The following is a 17736-nucleotide window of genomic DNA, read 5'->3' as shown; positions in this document are numbered from 1 at the left end:
CCGTGCACGTGCAAGGTCTATTTGTGTCAGTATCCTTCGCATTTTTGACATTTTTGTTAAATTCCTGTTTTCCTGTGGTAATTTAATTGAAACAGTGTGATACTTCTAGCTCAAACCGGCTAAAATGAAACAATTCCTTTTCTTTGGCTATTCTAATGTTCACTCACTTTTCTTCAACAGGCTATTTTAGGGAAGAATATTTTCCTAAGTCTCAAAGCAGTTTTCTTAAAAAAAAAAAAAAAAAGTGTGAGTGAATAAATTTACTGGACAGATAAGGATTCAGGAAAATTAAACAAATACTATATGATAGTACATTTCATGAAATGTGCTTACTTGTTTATAATCCTTGTCCTACATATAGACACATATTTATGTAAGCCCCTTAAGAATAATAAGAATGATATTAGGCCCATAGGTTTACACATGAAGTTTGAATACCTGTGCTTCAAGTAATAGGAGAGGAAAGGGATAGGTTTCTTGAACATGTGTTTTGGGGTCTTAAGGAAAGTAGTTTATTAGCAAGGAGACCTGGAAAATGTGATGGGAGCGGTCACATCATAATTGAATAGTGACAAGTAAAAATTTGGATTTCTAGATGTTGTAACACTTGAAATTCTTATTCCCCCCTATTAGGCTGAGCTATGACATGCTACGAGTCTGTTCATAAAAGAACCCTGAAACCTCTTTAGAACACACCATCTATCCAGCTCTAGAAGCAGGAGCTAGGGTTCACCTTTGGCATCCACAGTTTCTCTCTCTCTCTCTCTTTTTAAATGACTTTGACTTTGGAAGGTGAATAACGAGCAGATGAAATTAGAGAGAAAAACTGAGATACTGCTGTGGTTTTAAAAGAGCCATTGACGTCCCTTAGTATACTGGCATAGAAACAGCTAATAAGACTTTCTGAAAAGAATTATTTCACAGAAGTGAAAAAACTTACTTTTTTCTTCCTTTCCCACATGCTGCAATACAGGAAGCTCCGATTCTGTGGTTCCTGATGTAAGTAGCGTTCATTTGTTTTTCGAATAAATGAAGTGACCTTGGTGGGACTGAATTAGCACCTAGTAGCATCGCTTATTTTCAGTTGCATAAGAATTTATCAAGGAACAATCTTTCCAAATTGGAAAGACCTGTTTTGAAATAAAAAGCCAAGCCTCCTGTGGTACTGCTTAGGCAAAGGGTGGTATGAATAATTCATGTTAGCGAGAGTGCTTCAGTAGGCGACTCAGTGATGTCATGTGTTCTTTGTTTGCACATCTTCTCTTCTGACTGGTTAGCTTCCAGTTCCGACCCTCAGTGCCCCGAGTCGCTGGGCATGGGATCAAGAGGAGGAGCGGAAGCGGCAGGAGCGGTGGCAAAAGGAACAAGACCGCCTGCTGCAGGTAGAGCAGAACAATGCGGGCCCCCAGAAACGGTCCGTGTCAACCAGCGTCACGATGCAAATTAAAAAAAAAAAAAATTAAATGCTAATAACCTCATAATTAACAAGTCTTTGGATAGGCAGCACATCTTGTGTTAGCTACATTTCAAGCTCTCTCAGTCTTCCCTTTAAAATAATTATTCACCCTGTGTATTTTTTAGAAGAAGGCACTGCAGTTTTGTGGATTTCTTACACGTGGGAGGTATATGTGTTGTAAGGACTTACACCCTTTATGCTGTGTGTCCATTCTGCTGCAGAGAAGTCTAGTCCCCCTTGCTAGCTAGAGGCTGTAATCCATTACAGCTGTGGCAAAGGGTGGCTGTAGACTCAGTTTTGAGTATCTACTCTTCCCTGAGACTGCATTTTAATTTGATATAAGCTATTTGTTTAAGTTTACTTGTTTGTTTAGAGAGAGAGAGAGAATCCCAAGCAGAATCCATGCTGTCAACACAGAGCCCGATATGGGGCTCAATCCCACAAACCGTGAGGTCATGACCTGAGCCAAAATCAGGAACACGCTTACGCAGCTGAGCCACCCAGACATCCCAATATAAGCTATTTTGTACTTTAGGGATGAAAGTCCTATTGGTTAAAATAATATGACTGCCTTTAAAGATTGAGATGAAGAGTAGAGCTAGAAAATACTAGTGAAAAAGATCCTGTTTAACATCATTAACCTGTTAATTAACTAATTAACTAATATGCTGTCTCTTCTTATAGGAAAAATATCAACGTGAGCAGGAGAAACTCAGGGAAGAGTGGCAAAGGGCTAAGCAGGAAGCTGAGAGAGAGAATTACAAGTACTTGAATGAGGTAGTGTTGGACCATGCTGTATTCTCTGTCTTGGTGAAGTTAGCTGAAAAATGGAAGATACTATATTTCACCTGGCTTTTGCCACATAATCACTTCCGTAAGCTCTTTGAAAAATACATTGAGCTTTCATTTGTGAGAATTTTGCTTTGATGTTTCAACGTGTCTCCTAGTTTCTCTAGTGTATCATTAAATAATTGTGTTAATCGACTCTAACTGCATCTTTCTCTTCTCACGTCTGTCTCTGTCACCCACATATGGCTTTGTTAGCAAGAAACCTTTTCACATCATTCCGAGTGGAACTCCAGGCCAACTACAATAAGTCTCCAAAACCGAATATAGATCTCTCTTTATGAAAACTGAATTTAGATCTCTCTTTATGAAGTCATAGAAATGCACAGATCTGGATGGGTGTCTTTTTCTCCCTGGTCACCTAGGAACTGATGGTCCTGAACTCAAACAGCATTCCTCTGACCACCCGGGAGCCTGCCGTTGCCAGCTGGGAGGCCGCCTGGGGTGAGGGGTCCAAGTCCTCTGACCGGGAAGGAACCCGAGCCGGAGAAGACGAGGGGAGACAGCAGCAAAAGCAGGGTGCGGACGAAGAGCAAAGACAGAAGCTGCAGGAGCAACTCGCTCTTGAGAAAGAGACAAAACCAGAGGAGCAACGGAATCGGGAAGAGCAGGAACAGAAGCAGCATCCGGTGGAGGCCCAGGAGCACAAGCACCAGGCAGAGAGAGAGAGGGAAACTTCAGTCAGAATATACCAGTATAGAAGGTTCGTCCCACAGCCGAAGGGCGCTGTCGTACTTCACGCTGGCTTGGCTTAGCTGTATCCGTTCCCCACTCCCTAGGCAGGCAGGGTCCATCCCTACCATCCATTCTGTACACAGGCAGCCCAGGGGAAACCCTTTAAATTGTATACCTGATCCTGTCACCTTACTTCCCTGTTTACATCTATTCACATGGCTTCCTCTTGTGTTAGAACACCACCCGAGTCCTCGTAATAGCCTAGAAGGCCCGCGTGAGCTGGGTCTTGGCTCTGTGGTCCGCGTAGCTTCCTCCCACTCTTCCCCTCATCCTTTCTATTCCAGACATACTGGCCTCCTTTTCCTTCCTTGAGACTCTCCAATACATCCTGACCCTGGACTTCTGCATGTGTTAGTCCCTGTGCTCGGAGAAGCCTTCCCTCACATATCTGTTTGTCTTACTCATTTTCTTTAAGTCTCTGCTCAAATGTCACCTCCTCAGACTTTCCGGAAAACCTCATCTAAAATACGTGTCTTTTCCCTACCCCTTCTCCCCGCATACCATGCTTTATGTTATGTGTTTGTCTGTCTGTGGCCTTCCTGCCCACCGAAACATAATACTTACACTTAATACTTTTTTGTTTTGTTTGCTCCTCTCACCCAGCCCTAGAACCATAGTGAGTATACATTTGTGGGATGAATGAATTGCAAAATATGGTATCAGTAGGTGTGCATTCTGCAGTGATTGATTGAAATACTACTACTTATTCAGTTCTTCATCTAGAGACCATCTCATAAAGAGGCTAGAATAACATTGTTTTGGTATCAATTCCTCAATCTCCGGAAAGGCACGAAAGTCTGATATTTTTACCATAAACCCTTCTATCCTTTTAGGCCGGTTGATTCCTATGATCTACCAAAGAGAGAGGAAAAATCCCCAGGGTTGCTTCCTAGTGATCGGTATGTGGAACATCTCATCGTATTATGGGTGGAATAATGGTTTAGATGAATATTTGAGGGCTTGCCTAGATGTTTTATGGAATGACTTTAGCTGCGGATCTTCTGTGGTATACAAAGAGCTTGCAACCAGCCTCCCCTAAACTTAGTGATTTAACACGATTTTGTGGGTATTTTGGACTGATTCTAATTGGCAGTTCTTCTCATAGATTGGGCTCCTCATACATGTGCTGCTGATTTACTAGGCAGCTCTGCTTCAGGGAGTTGGCTGACTGTCCGCTGGGGCGGTGAGAACAACCAGATCATGTGTCTCTCAAGACCCAGCAAGCCAGTGCAGGCTTGCATACATGGTGGCTGGGCAGAGAGGAGAAGAGCAAAGAAGCGCACCGGGCACCTTGCAAGTCTAGCTTCTGAAGTGGCCCACCGATGCTTCGGCCACATCCCATTACCTAGAGTCACAGGCCGGCCCAAGTTTGCAGGACAGAGAAAAACTCTACCTCTTTACTTGTAGGAGGGGCCACGGTGCCAGGGGAAGGAACACCGGGTAGAGTTGTGTTCACCTTTTGCAGTCTACCTTAATTTTTATTTTGAAGAGGTTATCAGCAACAACCTAAGCTTACTCAAAATGAAGTCACATGTGGACATCTGAAATGAGAATTGTGGCCCTCTCTTAGTTTGATGAGAGCTACTGGTCAATTCCAGTACATCTTATATATGTCTTAAAATTTCCTGAAACATTCAATTTAATGTTTGAAAGTAATTTTTAAAACGCTTTGCAGTTTTGAAACCACTAAGGACTTCTGAATAGACTCTGTCCATAAATATCCTGTGTCTGACCATTAATTTGTGTTTTCAGAGCTGATATTTCTTCTTTAGGAGGTTTGCCTTAGAGATATGGAAAGAGTCATCTCTCCTGGAAGTCTGGATGACTGGGTAGGACTGCCAAGTAGATAGGGAACGTTAATATACAGGTAGTAATAGGCCGACATGAAGCTAGAAAGAGTTTTAGTGATGGATGGCCTTATTTATAATGAAGGCTTCTGGGTAACTATGGATCATTAAAATGTGTATCTTTTTTTTCAAGATGTGCATTTACTTATACATTTAAATCATCTTTATTTATGTAGCTTATTACCTTGAGAAAATAATTAGATTGCAGAGGCAAACTTAGTAATTCCTGGAAAATATACTGCTAGGCATTTGTTATATAGCACGGGCTTAGAGGCATTAAGGCGTGTGGCGGGACACCTTGTAATAAAAGTATTTTCTTTGTTAATACAAATGAAACCATTCATGAAATTTGCTAACAGTTATGATACGTTATTGTGTGTACATTATTGTGTATACGTTATTGTGTATACATTATTGTGTATACATTATTATATGTTGTATACATGCACATATATGTCCTCTGCATACATATGTATATGTATGATAACGTATATTAGCCATTATTACCACTATTATTTGAAGTGATTATGCTTAGTTGAAGAGTGAGAATGAGACCAGCATGGGTTGGTACGGAAGCCTAAATGTTGCCATTACAAAGTCAGGTAACTTCAGAGGTTCCTTTGCCAGCACGTGTGAGTACCTCTTTGTGCAGCTAAGATAGCATTTGGCCAGTGGCTGTTTCGGAGTAAGTACCCTAGTATCCAAAAAGTCATTTTCTTGACCCTTGGGCAGCATGAAGGAAGTGGGACAGTGTGATGTTCGGTGATCTGATATCTGGTATAGCCTGTGAGACCAAGATCTGGAAGAGAATCAAAGTACACAGATTGGCCAAAAATCATAGGCGAATGATCATCGTACAAACAGGAGAGGATCTTCACGTTTATATCTGCTTCTAGCATCAAGCTCTTTTCTCATTTACAGACATCGCTGTTTTCTGCTACCTTGTACAACATGAAACATTCCTTAGTGTGAAAATAAATGTTGCTCTCAACAGACATAGGAAATAAATCAACTGATTTAAAACCCAATCTTTTTGATACTCTTACATCGTAAATGTAAAAAAGATGTTCTTAATGAGGTGTCTATAACATGTTGTATTTTGTGTTGTAGGAATAAATCCAGATCTACTACTGAACTGAATGATTACCCTACAAATAAAAATGGTAAACGTGTGAACTTTTCCCCCAAATTCCTCAGCAAAGTGGCTTGTTTATGCTATCATATGCTATGATCAGTATTTTAAAGTCAATCTATTTCAGATTCATTAAGATTACATAAGTAAAATACCAAGTATTTTTAGCATTTGTGTATAAAAACAAAACTATCTTGTGATTATTCTGGCTTTACCTTATAATGGAGAGAGTTATGAGAGATTAAAATGGTTTTACATAGCTAATGAAACGTGGGCTGATCATGTGTTGCTGATAGTTTTGTGTAGATTTAATCTTGCAGCCAAGAACATGGGACAGAAACGTTTTCTGCAGAATACCAGGGGACTTACAAATTGTTTATAAATTTGAAATTGTACATTTAAGTGCCAAGATGTCCCAAAGTCCAAAATGATAATTATTTCACTAACTTGGGCAAAAAATGAGCTGGAACCTGATATTGTTAGTATCAAATGTGCTTTTGGGAATGAATGTGGCGTGCCTGGGTGGCTCAGTCAGTTGAGCATCTGACTTTGGCTCAGGTCATGATCTCATGGTTTGTGGGTTCGAGCCCTAAGCAGGGCACTGTGCTGACAGCTCAAAGTCTGGAGGCTGCTTCAGATTCTGCCTCCCTCTCTCTCTCTGCCCCTCCCCTGTTCATGCTCTTGCTCATGCTCTCTCTCAAAAAGAAATAAACATTAAAAAATTAATAAAAAGGAAGTTTTGCATGTAGCTGAAATTATATAACTGAGGGGGAAAAAAACCCAAGCATGAAACATATTTTAAAGCAGGCTTTGTATATCAGGCTTTGGATAGGCAGGGTGCTGGGCAGTTATATGAAAGAATGAAGGTCCAAATGAGGATTGAGGTGAATTTGATGCATGCCCACTGATGGATAGCCACTTCCTGGCTCCAGCCTGCTATGGCATTGTGGGAGGGTGCAAGCCTGTGAGGGCCAACTGTTTCTGTTGTAAAAGGGAAGTTAACATGAAAATCTGCATTTTTTTAATGTTTTCAGTGCTGACAAGGATAAACAAAGTTTAAAACCCTCTGTGAGCCAAACAACACATCTATAGGCCTAAGGGGGCCTAGTATGTAACCTCTGGTTAAATCTTGTAGAATTCAGTTTCTGTTAGGTTCTATGATCACCTCCTTCTCCTTAACACATGGGACCTTCCATTATCTGGTCCTAATTTACATTTCCAGCTGTTTTGCTGTTTTTCCTGTTAGGAACCCATATCTAACACCAAAATTTTCTGTTTCCCAGTTCCCAGTTTATCACATGCTTTCTGATCTCCTTCCTCTGTTCTTCCCTGTTTGGATCTCTGAGTTTCTTTTCCGCCTGAATTAAAATCAAACTTTAAGTATTTCAGTCCTCACTGTTGCTTTCTTCCCTTTGCTAACTGTAAGCTCCTGCATAGCAGGCAGTGGAACTAATGAAATGAAATATTTTATTGAAAAACTCAGTTATGCCAATAAGGCACTTCTGAAATAGAAAATGTTTAATTTAAAATCTGACCAAACTGATAATCTGTATGCATACATAAATGTAAATGTAGGTATGAGAAAATGTATGAGAAAAGTGGGGCCTTGTTCACTGCTTATTGAAAGATGAACTAATGCAGAGATGCACCATGAATTTTGAAAAATTGACAACAGTGGTAAATGTGGAAAGTGAAAGGAAACAAATCCTGAGATGAAATTTCCTAAGCCAAATTAAAAGGAGGAGAATACTTCAAAGTTAAGGATGTTTTGCCCAAATCAGAAATTAATCAGCATATCCAATGAGACAGAACCTTCAGGATAAAACCTCACTTAATTGTCATTCATATAGTCAACATCCAAATTATAGCTTTGGCAGTTTCTTAGAGGACAAACAAATCTGATAACATTCCTTGGTTAGTATTTGGGTTACTTGAATACTTTTCAATTTCACAAAAGCTATTTCAGTGATTGAATGTGCTCTCGTTCCTGCAATTTGATCATGACTTATTCTCGAACTTCCACCATGAAGGCTTGAGTCATGTCAGCTGAAAATGCAGGCATATATGTCTTCCTCTCCCCAGGGAGAGTCCCTCTGGGTGTGGGACTGGACTCGGCCCGAATAGCGGACTTCCTTCTGGGTCCTCATGCAGCAGTCTTCTTGAGAACTGATGGTAGCATGTGTGCACAATGTCCTATTATTTGCTACATTGTATTTGGAGATGTATCCCCTATTCACCCTCTTTTTTTTTTTTTTTTTATAATGTGCTAATCCTGCAGCTTTTGATATGTCTTTAATTTAGGAAGCAATAAATATTTGGACCGAATTGGGAGCACTAGCTCATCACAGAGGAGCTCCAAGAAGGATCCGGTCCCGTCAGAAGCAGAGTTGGAGAGACAACAAATCCTTCAAGAAATGAGGAAGAGAACGTCCCTTCTCAATGACAACAGCTGGATCCGACAGCGTAGTTCCAGTGTCAACAAAGAGCCCATTTGTTTGCCCGGGATCATGAGAAGGTGCGAGACTTTTTAGGAGTTATTTCCTCTTCTGTACTGTGAGGCAAATATTTAATTTCTGGACAGGCGGGTTACTTTGGACAGGAAAGATGTCGTAGTATTTTTTCTTATCTAAGATTTAGTGGAAATCAACATTTTTTTTAATCTTTTAAATTCACAGTGAATACGACTGGGCACATGTTCAAGCGCTTATTTGAGGTCCAGACATATGCCAGTTACTTTGTCCACATCGTCTGACTTCCTCTGGGGAAAATGTTTTGAGGCAGGGATGGTAATTCTCTTTTTCCATATAAAGAGCCTGTGGCTCAAGCCAGAACACACTTGGACAAAACCACATGGCTAATGGGTTGCAAAGGTGGATGTGGAATTCTGAAGTACAGTTCAGGCACTTAAATAATTTATGCTGCTCTTTGTCCTTCCTTGGCTGCTGAACTGAAAGAGAAAATTAAGTCAGCTTGTATATAATGAGATAACGGTTCAACTGGAATCATGATAATAGTATTTACACAGTGTGAAACCCAATTTTTTAATTTTAAGGAAAATATATAGATATAAATTAACTGAAAATGAGAAGATGAACATTTTGAAAGATGTCTTTTTGGTAAATAAATATAGAAGCTACTTTTATTAAGTATTTTCACAGGTGACAAGCTGAGGACAATTTGGAACACATTACAAAGGACTAATTATCTCAATATACAAGTAACTTTCATAAATCAGTAAATAAACCGTGACAACTTTATAGCAACATAGACAGGTGGTATGAACAGATTATTTCACAGAAAAAGCAAAAGTCAGTAAACATACAAAAGGTTAGCTCTACTCCTAGGACAACAATGGTGTATCTCCTTATATTGTAGAGGGTTAAATACTGACTAACTCAATCTAGTCTTAACAGTGGTATAAGGAAACAGGAATTCTTGTTCCTAGTTGGAAAGTTAACCAGTGCTTATTAAGCAAAAGTTTTTATGTATGTAACCATGTGAGCTACCTAATTTCTGGCACTTTATCTTCTCAATGTATTTGGATAAATATGCAAAAGAGAGACCAAAGGATATACACTTAAGTATTATTAGCAATAGCAAAAAAAAAAAAAAAAAAGAACCAGAATATATATTAATAAGAGTGTGCTTAGTTCTTGCTAAATAAATACTGACACATTGATAAACTCACTCAGTGTTGAAGTGCTCTATGATATAGCAATGTCCCTTTCATTCTTTTAGGGTTGGGTAATATTCTACCTTATCACAATTCTTTTTTTTTTTTTTAATTTTTTTTTTTAATGTTTTATTTTTATTTCTAGGAGAGAGAGAGAGACAGCGTGAGCAGGGGCGGGTCAGAGAGAGAGGGAGTCACAGACTGAAACAGGCTCCAGGCTCTGAGCTGGCAGTCAGCACAGAGCCCGACGCGGGGCTCGAACCCACGAACCGCGAGATCATGACCTAAGCGAAAGTCGGACGCTTAACCGACTAAGCCACCCAGGCGCCCCTACCTCATCACAATTCTTATCACAACTGACCAGGCAGCACTTTGAATGATGTTGGTTGGGGCACTTGTACAACCCTTTTGAGCTGGCGTTGGCAATTTTTGGGGGGGAGGCCGGTGAAGGACCAGATAGTAAATCATTTTGACTTCGTAGGCCACATTAGTGTCTGTCACATATTCTTTGTTGTTTTTTTATGACTGTTTGAAAATAAAAAATACCCTTAGCTCATGATTTGTGCATATCCTGACAGTAGGCTCTAATTTGCTGACCCCTGATGCAGTTGCTGTACCAAGAGCTCATCGGGAGCTATCGGTTGGGAGCCTCTGCTCCCCCATGGGCCTCTCCCATAGCTGCTTGGGCTGCCTCATGACATGGCATCCGGATTCAAAGAGGAAACCTTTCAGGAGGATAAGCCCCCATGTGCAAGTATGTCACGTGGTCAAGCAGAAACTCATTGGGAGGGGACCTCACAATGGCATGGATCCTGGGAGGATGTCTCAGTGGGCGCCTCTCAAGTACTGTCTATCACATGAACCGACGTGAAGATAATTCTAATATAATACATATTACATGGAATAAAGTAAGTTATGAAGAGTTGTTATAGAATAATCCCAGTTGGTTAGGAATGTCAAACACATAAACACATTACATACGTATTTAGACATGGCCATACTTATGTAAATTTGTATCTGTATGTAACTCTGTATGTAAACAGAAAAGTCTAGAAGTCAACAGTGGTTACCTCTGAGAATTAAGACAGGTAAATGGTGGTAAGTGAGGGTGGTGGTGGTGGGGAGACTTTATTCATTCCTCAGATACCCTTCTATACTACTTGGGTCCTTTTCATCACAATGATGTAGGACTTCTCTAATTGTAAAAGAAAAATACATATTTTAAACTTGGGATAAGAGATAAAGTTCTAAATGTAATACCAAAATTGACCTGTTAGAAATCAGCCATTTCTAATTTGGAGTAGACTTTTGTAGATCAGAATTAATGTAAACACTTGACTTTGTTTAAAAGAGATTTTCCAGAAGTTGTATTTAAATCAGCTTGTGAGCTAAATTCTATATTAAATGCATCCTCACTTTAAAGGAGTGGCTGGTGAATGCTTCCATAAGACAGACGTTGAACAGTTGATTAAATTCAGGGTTTGGAGTGGTGAGTGAATGAGGGCTGCATGGTAGGAATGGTCCAGATTTCTATTGGATCAGAAAAACACTGTTGAAAGCCAGTTCCACTACCAACTAGCTCTTTTTCCTATGAACAAGTTAGCTCTGTGAGATATAAAAAAAAAAAAAAAAAGTCGCATATAGTGTGTGAAAAATAAGTGTGTTTAGTCTAATACCCGATAGATATAAGTGTCTAAAATGGTATGTTTTGATTCAGTTTTAAAATTTAAGATTCATATGTCTAATCAGCTAAATATTTAAAGGAGGAATGTAGCAGTTTATTAAAAAATTAGTATTTTCCATGTTGGTGTTTTTTATTTTATCTAAGCACCAAGTAAATAAAAATAAATGAAGATTAATGGAATATGAAACATCATGATTCTATGAAAAGGAACTTCTGCTATTAATGGTAACTTTATATGTAACTGGACTTGCTAGACTAATAATACATACTTAGAAAATATATAAGGTGGATATTTTAGTGACTGTAATGATAGATTCTAGTTGAATGTATTATATAATCTTAATTAACCCTTTGTGTGTTTCAGAGGTGAATCTCTAGATAACCTGGACTCCCCAAGATCCAATTCTTGGAAACCATCCCCTTGGCTCAATCAGTCGTCAGGAGTCCATGCTTCCTTCTCCGTTCAAGACTTCAGTCGCCCACCACCTCAGCTGGTGTCTACGTCAAACCGTGCCTACATGTGGAATCCATCCTCTAGCATCCCCCCTCCTTCAGTTAGTTCTTTGAAGACCACCACCGCACCTTCTCCCACACCTCGCAGCCATTCTTCTTCAGCACCGCAGCCAGGCTCCCAGCTGCGTAACAGGTGAGAACCTTAGTCCTGGGGTATTGTTTCATTAAAAATTCCCCAACGTCTCGTCCAAGTTTTCTGATGAAAACCAAAACCAAACCTTTTAGAATCTGTCAAATTCAGTGTTCCTTTACCAAAATCAATTAAGGTTTTCTTAATAGCTTTCCATGCTGCCCTAGGAGCATTTATGGGTTTCCTGTAAAGAAAAATGGGTTTCCTGAAAGCCACCAGAGACCTTTAAAACACATGCTTCATTGCCACTGTCTCGGTTGCTTTTGCTTGGGGTCCATACACATGTACTTGTGTAGTTCTTAAGGTGGAAGCATAAAAGTATACAGGAACTTGTGAATGCACTTGAAATTTATGAGTAAGAGCAGTTTCGTAAAATGTTTGACTTTTATGGAGACTATAATGAAAACTCTTTTTTTTATAGGAACTGAGTGTAAAAGGAAAGCATTATAACCCAGCTCCATGGTCTATGCAACTTTTAACAAGCTGGATTAAAAAAAATGTTAAGTAGTTAGATACTGCTTTTTTTGTTTTTGGTTTTCAAATCATTGCTAGTGTTTTATGTAGTTGGCCAACTACATCAACCGAGTTCTGTAGGTTATATGCTGCAGGAACTGGCTAAGAGTTATAACCATAGGTCTTGACTCAACTTGTCTTCTGATGTGGAGTAAAACTCAAACATCAGCACATGTTGAGTTTTGAGGCTTATTATCCTCTGCACAGGCCCCAATGCTTCAGGAAGCCATGTGTATTCTCTGAAGGTAGTTTTAGGCATATAGTACTTTCCATTGCAGATGAAATACTGAAAAGTAAAAACAGTGATTAATATTGGGATATTTTTTAGCTATCAAATGAGGGATTTTGTTAAGACATATCCATCTAAAATAATGTTACTTGTTCCAGGAGCTCTAATGTGTGTATTATGGAGTTTTGAATTAAGAAGGGGTATGGATTTGTGGTAAATGGAGGGGGGAGAGTTGAAGGCTGTGGAGTGGGAGGAAGGCAGAGGAGAGAGTGTGCGCTTACTTATCTGAGAGCTCTGCCCTATGAGAGCAGATGGGAGATGGGCTGTTGACTTTTCTGCCCCGGAAATGTCTCTGTCTGGGAGGCGGCACTCAGCAGTGAGGCACTTTCAGTGTCACTACTATGCTAGTACTATGGGATGTGATGGTAAGAAGTGACCTTTACCTTCCCACCTGGGGCAGGATAGACATGCATCCAAGGGAAAGTGGAACCCCTCCTTACTTATGTAAATGGTAGATGTCAGCCAGCTGTCTTCGCAGTCTCCCAGAGGTGTCCTGGAAGCCAGAGGCACAGTCAGGAAAGCACTGGGACTTCTGTGCAAGGAGAATAGCAAGAGAGTGAGAAAGAGGCTGGGAAAACAAGGTTGAGATGGTAGAAGAGATGTGATCTAAGGAGAGTAATGTCAGAAAGTATGGAATGGACTAATTACACTGAAATTGTTCATTTGTATGAATAAGTTTTGAGGGTTTCAGAACCACCATGGAGACCCTTCAAGGTACAACGTAGCATACTTTGATTGTCTGGTGACTGTTCTCCTCCCACAGATACATACGTTCTTAAGAAATTATTAATGTTAATGCCAGAGTGTGATTTGAAGTAACCTTGATCTGAGCAGATGAAAGCCTCCCTTCCATTCTTGTTCCGTGTCTAGGTCAGTCAGTGGGAAGCGCGTGTGCTCCTACTGTAATAACATTCTGGGCAAAGGAGCCGCCATGATCATCGAGTCCCTGGGTCTTTGTTATCATTTGCATTGTTTTAAGGTGAGACGGAGACAGACAGCCTGCAGGCCCGCAAAGCTTTGCTTGGAGAGCGCATGGCTTCTTTGCGCGCTGGGTGTGGATGTGTCACTAACAAAATTCCGTGCTACCTGCGTCAGTCTGTGCTGCACTTTGAATCGCAAATCGCCTGTTCTCAAATCTTGAAGTAGTCTCAAAAATTAAGTCCAGAAACACTATGCACTACTGGCCTCCAATCTGTTAAGATTCTAGAAGTAAAATTTACAGCTCATAAATGCTTCCTTAAACATGCTGTCATAGGCATACATGAAATAAAATTTACCAGTGTTATTAAGAGCATGGGGACATGCAATTCTAAGTGTCTGAAAGCTTAGCTTTACTAGGGAGAAGTATGTGAAGAAGAACATTGTAAATATTTTTATAGCTACAATGCCTGCTTACACCTGGTGGGGTTTTGCACATAAGAACTAAGCCTGTAATTACTTTTTTTTTTTTTTTTTTTGCAACACCTATCTTTAGAGACACATCTATGTGATTCTAGAACTTGCTTTGGGCCAAAAAGAGACTCTGGTTCTTATTCGTAGAGTCCCACAGACCACAGCTTGTTTAAGCCTGTGTATTGCTGGCTTGAGCGGTTCCTGAGCAGAACAGAATGAGTCAAAGTAATTAGTGTTTGAACACGTGGATCCAATATACGCAGCCTTGAAGTGGAAGCACCATGTGCAAATACTTGCCAGCCTGGTGCAGTGGGGAGTTGCCTCCCCACCCCAGAGGAAAGTGCCAGAACCCACTCCTCATTCACTTCACTGGTTCATGCATTGCCTTATCTATCCACTCACATTCCCCTGCAAGAAATGAAGACTAAATTATTCCAAGCCAATCGGCAAATCACTTTTACTCTTTTGGTGTATTTAGGATGAATGATCACTTTGGCTCTTAAAATTGGACTTAAGAATTCTTTAATATCTTGTCTGGCCGACTTGATTTTAATCTACTAATTGTCTTTTGGGCTTTTTTATTTCCCCTCTGCTGAAATGTATCTAAGAGCTTAGAAGCTGCATTCTGCTCAGTCTTTTCTTATTTTTACCTAATAGTGGCCCTAAGACTTCCCGAGCTGACTGACTGTGGTGGTTCTTTCTCGTTCCTCAGTGTGTGGCCTGTGAGCGTGACCTCGGAGGCTCTTCCTCAGGAGCCGAAGTCCGAATCAGAAGCCACCAACTGTACTGCAATGACTGCTATCTCAGATTCAAATGTAAGAGAGCAAATCAGAGAGAAAATCTCTTGTCTTCTAAGGAGACCACGGGTTCCCGTGCATTTCCCTGAACCTGCACCCACATCTCCCTCAAGCTCCCTGCCTTAGATGTCAGGCTTTAGGGATCTTAGTGTGTCTCCTTCAAAGAGGGTGCGGTGAGTGGGCCAGTGCTCCAATCCCAGCCACACTCTGGTGGGGCCGGGGAGGGGGGCAGCAAGGAATTGGAAAGGGTAGCATGCCTGAGTCAGGATGGCATCCTGTGCTGTCTGCTCCATGTTTGGAGAAACTTCTAATAAGCTGAAGATATCAACAAACCAAAACAGATAGTTATAATGATTCTTCCGGGTAGACTGAAAGCTATTTTTTTGGCAAAGAGGTGGTCCCTCATCATTAGCTAACAGTGGCTTTGGTTATGTGACTCAGCCCATAACTCAGAACATGACCAACTTTCAAAACTGTGGTTTTAAAAAGGTGATAAAGGATAGTCAGTTTATGCTTTGTTGCTATACAGTCATATATCCATATATACAATATTTTTTAAAAGTAGAACATTTATTCTGATTATTTAGTGTTTCAGTGTCATTTTTGGAAAAACTTGAGTTTTTCAAAAACTTCACATGCTGGTTTGTGTCTAATCATGTTTTTGTGTGTTATAAAACATAAGATAGCACAAATAGATTGCATATTGTTTATAGACACATAAAGACAACCATCACTGCTGTTTATATTTTGAACCTTGATGCTGGTAACATGTGTTTCTTCCTTATTGTGAAAGGGTGTTACAAGTGGTATCAGCAAAACCATTTGCTTTTGAACTCTGAGGTATTTATATGGCCCTTTATGTGAAGAGTGCTTTGAAAACGGTTTCAGCTCAGTCAACTCTCTTTTATCTGTCAGTGGGTTGTGAGCCTTCTCTCCCCGACATTCAGTCGTTCTCTGGATGCGACCCCTGAGGGTGGAGAGTGGCAAGGCTGGGCATGTAATGGCGGGAGTGTGTGTATGTGTGTGCGCTTTTCTCTCTTTCATCAAATTCCCAAGCCAAATATATTAGATCTTTGGAATCTTCAGGGGAAAATTGCCCATGCCTTTTCTCTCCTCCAGTACAAATAATAGAGAGTTGAGTGTAACTTATTTCTATAAGCTTAGCGGTTTATTTTTATAAATAAAGAATTCTAGAACCGAGGCTGTGATTTGCCTAGCTTTACCGTGAGTGAGTGACGAGGTCACTCTTTCTCCCTCACGGGGCCATTCTCTGAGTGATTACCGCTACGTACCGCAGGCAGCGATATGCAAGTATTTCTCAGTCCTAAGTGCTTTTCCTTTTTTCTCCTTGCCTGATCAGCTGGACGGCCAACCGCCATGTGACGTAAGCCTCCCTGCGAAAGCACTGCTGCAGATAGAAGAAGAGGCGATTGCTGCCGATGTAGATCTATAAATACATGTTGGATGTCTTTTGTGCTCTTTTTTAAAAAGGATAACACTTTTTTTTTTTTGCCTCTCTAGATTACATCAGAGCATTATAATCTTGGCAGAACTTGTATTTTTGTTGTTGTTTATTTATAAGAAGGTAATTCTGTATGGGGGGAAGAGTACAGTACTTACTTTTTGAACTCAGCATCTTAAAAGCACAAGGGAAAAATAAGAACTTCAAAATCTTTTTGACATGATAATGATCTAGTTTGACTTTCTAGTGGTGTGTTGAAGAGGGTTATTTTATTGTTTTTTTAAAGGTTCTGAAACATTATTTGAAATAGTTAATATAAATATATGATTGCATTTGCTGTTTATTGTAATGTATACTAAATTAATGCAGAACCATATAGAAAATGTCAGTAAAATCTGCCCAAAAATTTGCTTTCTGTATCCTTCTTTTCATCTGTGTAATATTGTGCTTAAAAAAAAAAAAAAAACTCTTAGCATACGTGAACTTTTATTTGCTTGATACAGAGATCTCTATTTTCTTCCCTGAATTGTCTCTAAGCAGTTCCCAGTAGAAAGCTGCTGTTTTTCATTAATACAAAATCATCAGGGTTTGTATCCCAAGTTTTCTCCAGGAACTAACAAGCCTTTTTGTTCACTGCATTTGTAAATAAACTTGCTGATGCATTAAGGAATGGTTCTCCTTTTTCTTCTCTCTGTGTGTGTGTCTGCCTCCCAAACCTTTTAATCCTGTTTCAGTATGTGGCTCTTCTTGATATTTTTTATTTAGTGTCTTTACTGAGAATTAAACTGACATATAATCAACTTCACATATTTGCACTGTACAATATGACAAGTTAGATATATGTGAATCCCTATGAAATTATCACCATACTCTTGATACTGTTTTAAGTGGAAAACTCTAACTAGAACGTTCTTTTCGATGGAAGCTTATTTCTGAATGCAGTACACCTCTATGGGAAGAGGTGAAATGGATAGTACATTGTTGGGTCATTTGGTTAAAATCTTCATTCTTCTGGTTCCCCAGTAATAAAAGAAAATAGCAGTTTAGAAAATCTATCATATGTTTTCACTCATATGGAATTTGAGAAACTTAACAGAAGACCATGGGAGAAGGGAAGGAAAAAAACCAGTTACAAACAGAGAGGGAAGCAAACCATTAGAAACTCTTAAATACAGAGAACAAACTGAGGGTTGATGGGGGTCGAGGAGCGGTGGGGGGAGTGGACACTGGGTGTTGTATGTAAGTGATGAGTCACGGGAATCTACTC

The 17736-nt window shown here is 39.9% G+C and overlaps 1 protein-coding gene across 6 annotated transcripts in view; it reads left to right on the top strand.

The window, feature by feature from the left end:
- The window catches only part of LMO7 (LIM domain 7), a 197155-nt gene extending 180016 nt beyond the window's left edge, over positions 1 to 17139 (top strand). For all 6 annotated transcript variants that reach the window (XM_039222184.1, XM_039222187.1, XM_039222185.1 and 3 more), the window contains 11 exons: positions 974 to 999; positions 1278 to 1382; positions 2141 to 2233; positions 2668 to 3005; positions 3871 to 3936; positions 5995 to 6047; positions 8318 to 8531; positions 11738 to 12019; positions 13689 to 13797; positions 14923 to 15025; positions 16368 to 17139. In XM_039222184.1, coding sequence (XP_039078115.1) covers positions 974 to 999; positions 1278 to 1382; positions 2141 to 2233; positions 2668 to 3005; positions 3871 to 3936; positions 5995 to 6047; positions 8318 to 8531; positions 11738 to 12019; positions 13689 to 13797; positions 14923 to 15025; positions 16368 to 16390 — 1412 coding nt within the window. In that variant the 3' untranslated portion in view covers positions 16391 to 17139. The remainder of the gene's footprint in view (positions 1 to 973; positions 1000 to 1277; positions 1383 to 2140; positions 2234 to 2667; positions 3006 to 3870; positions 3937 to 5994; positions 6048 to 8317; positions 8532 to 11737; positions 12020 to 13688; positions 13798 to 14922; positions 15026 to 16367) is intronic.
- The last annotated feature ends 597 nt before the right edge of the window (positions 17140 to 17736 follow it).

This window comes from Hyaena hyaena, unplaced genomic scaffold (genome assembly GCF_003009895.1).
Source record: "Hyaena hyaena isolate Hyena2069 unplaced genomic scaffold, ASM300989v1 scaffold_1073, whole genome shotgun sequence".
Classification (NCBI taxonomy): domain Eukaryota; kingdom Metazoa; phylum Chordata; class Mammalia; order Carnivora; family Hyaenidae; genus Hyaena; species Hyaena hyaena.
This window is presented reverse-complemented; position numbering and strand designations above follow the sequence as displayed.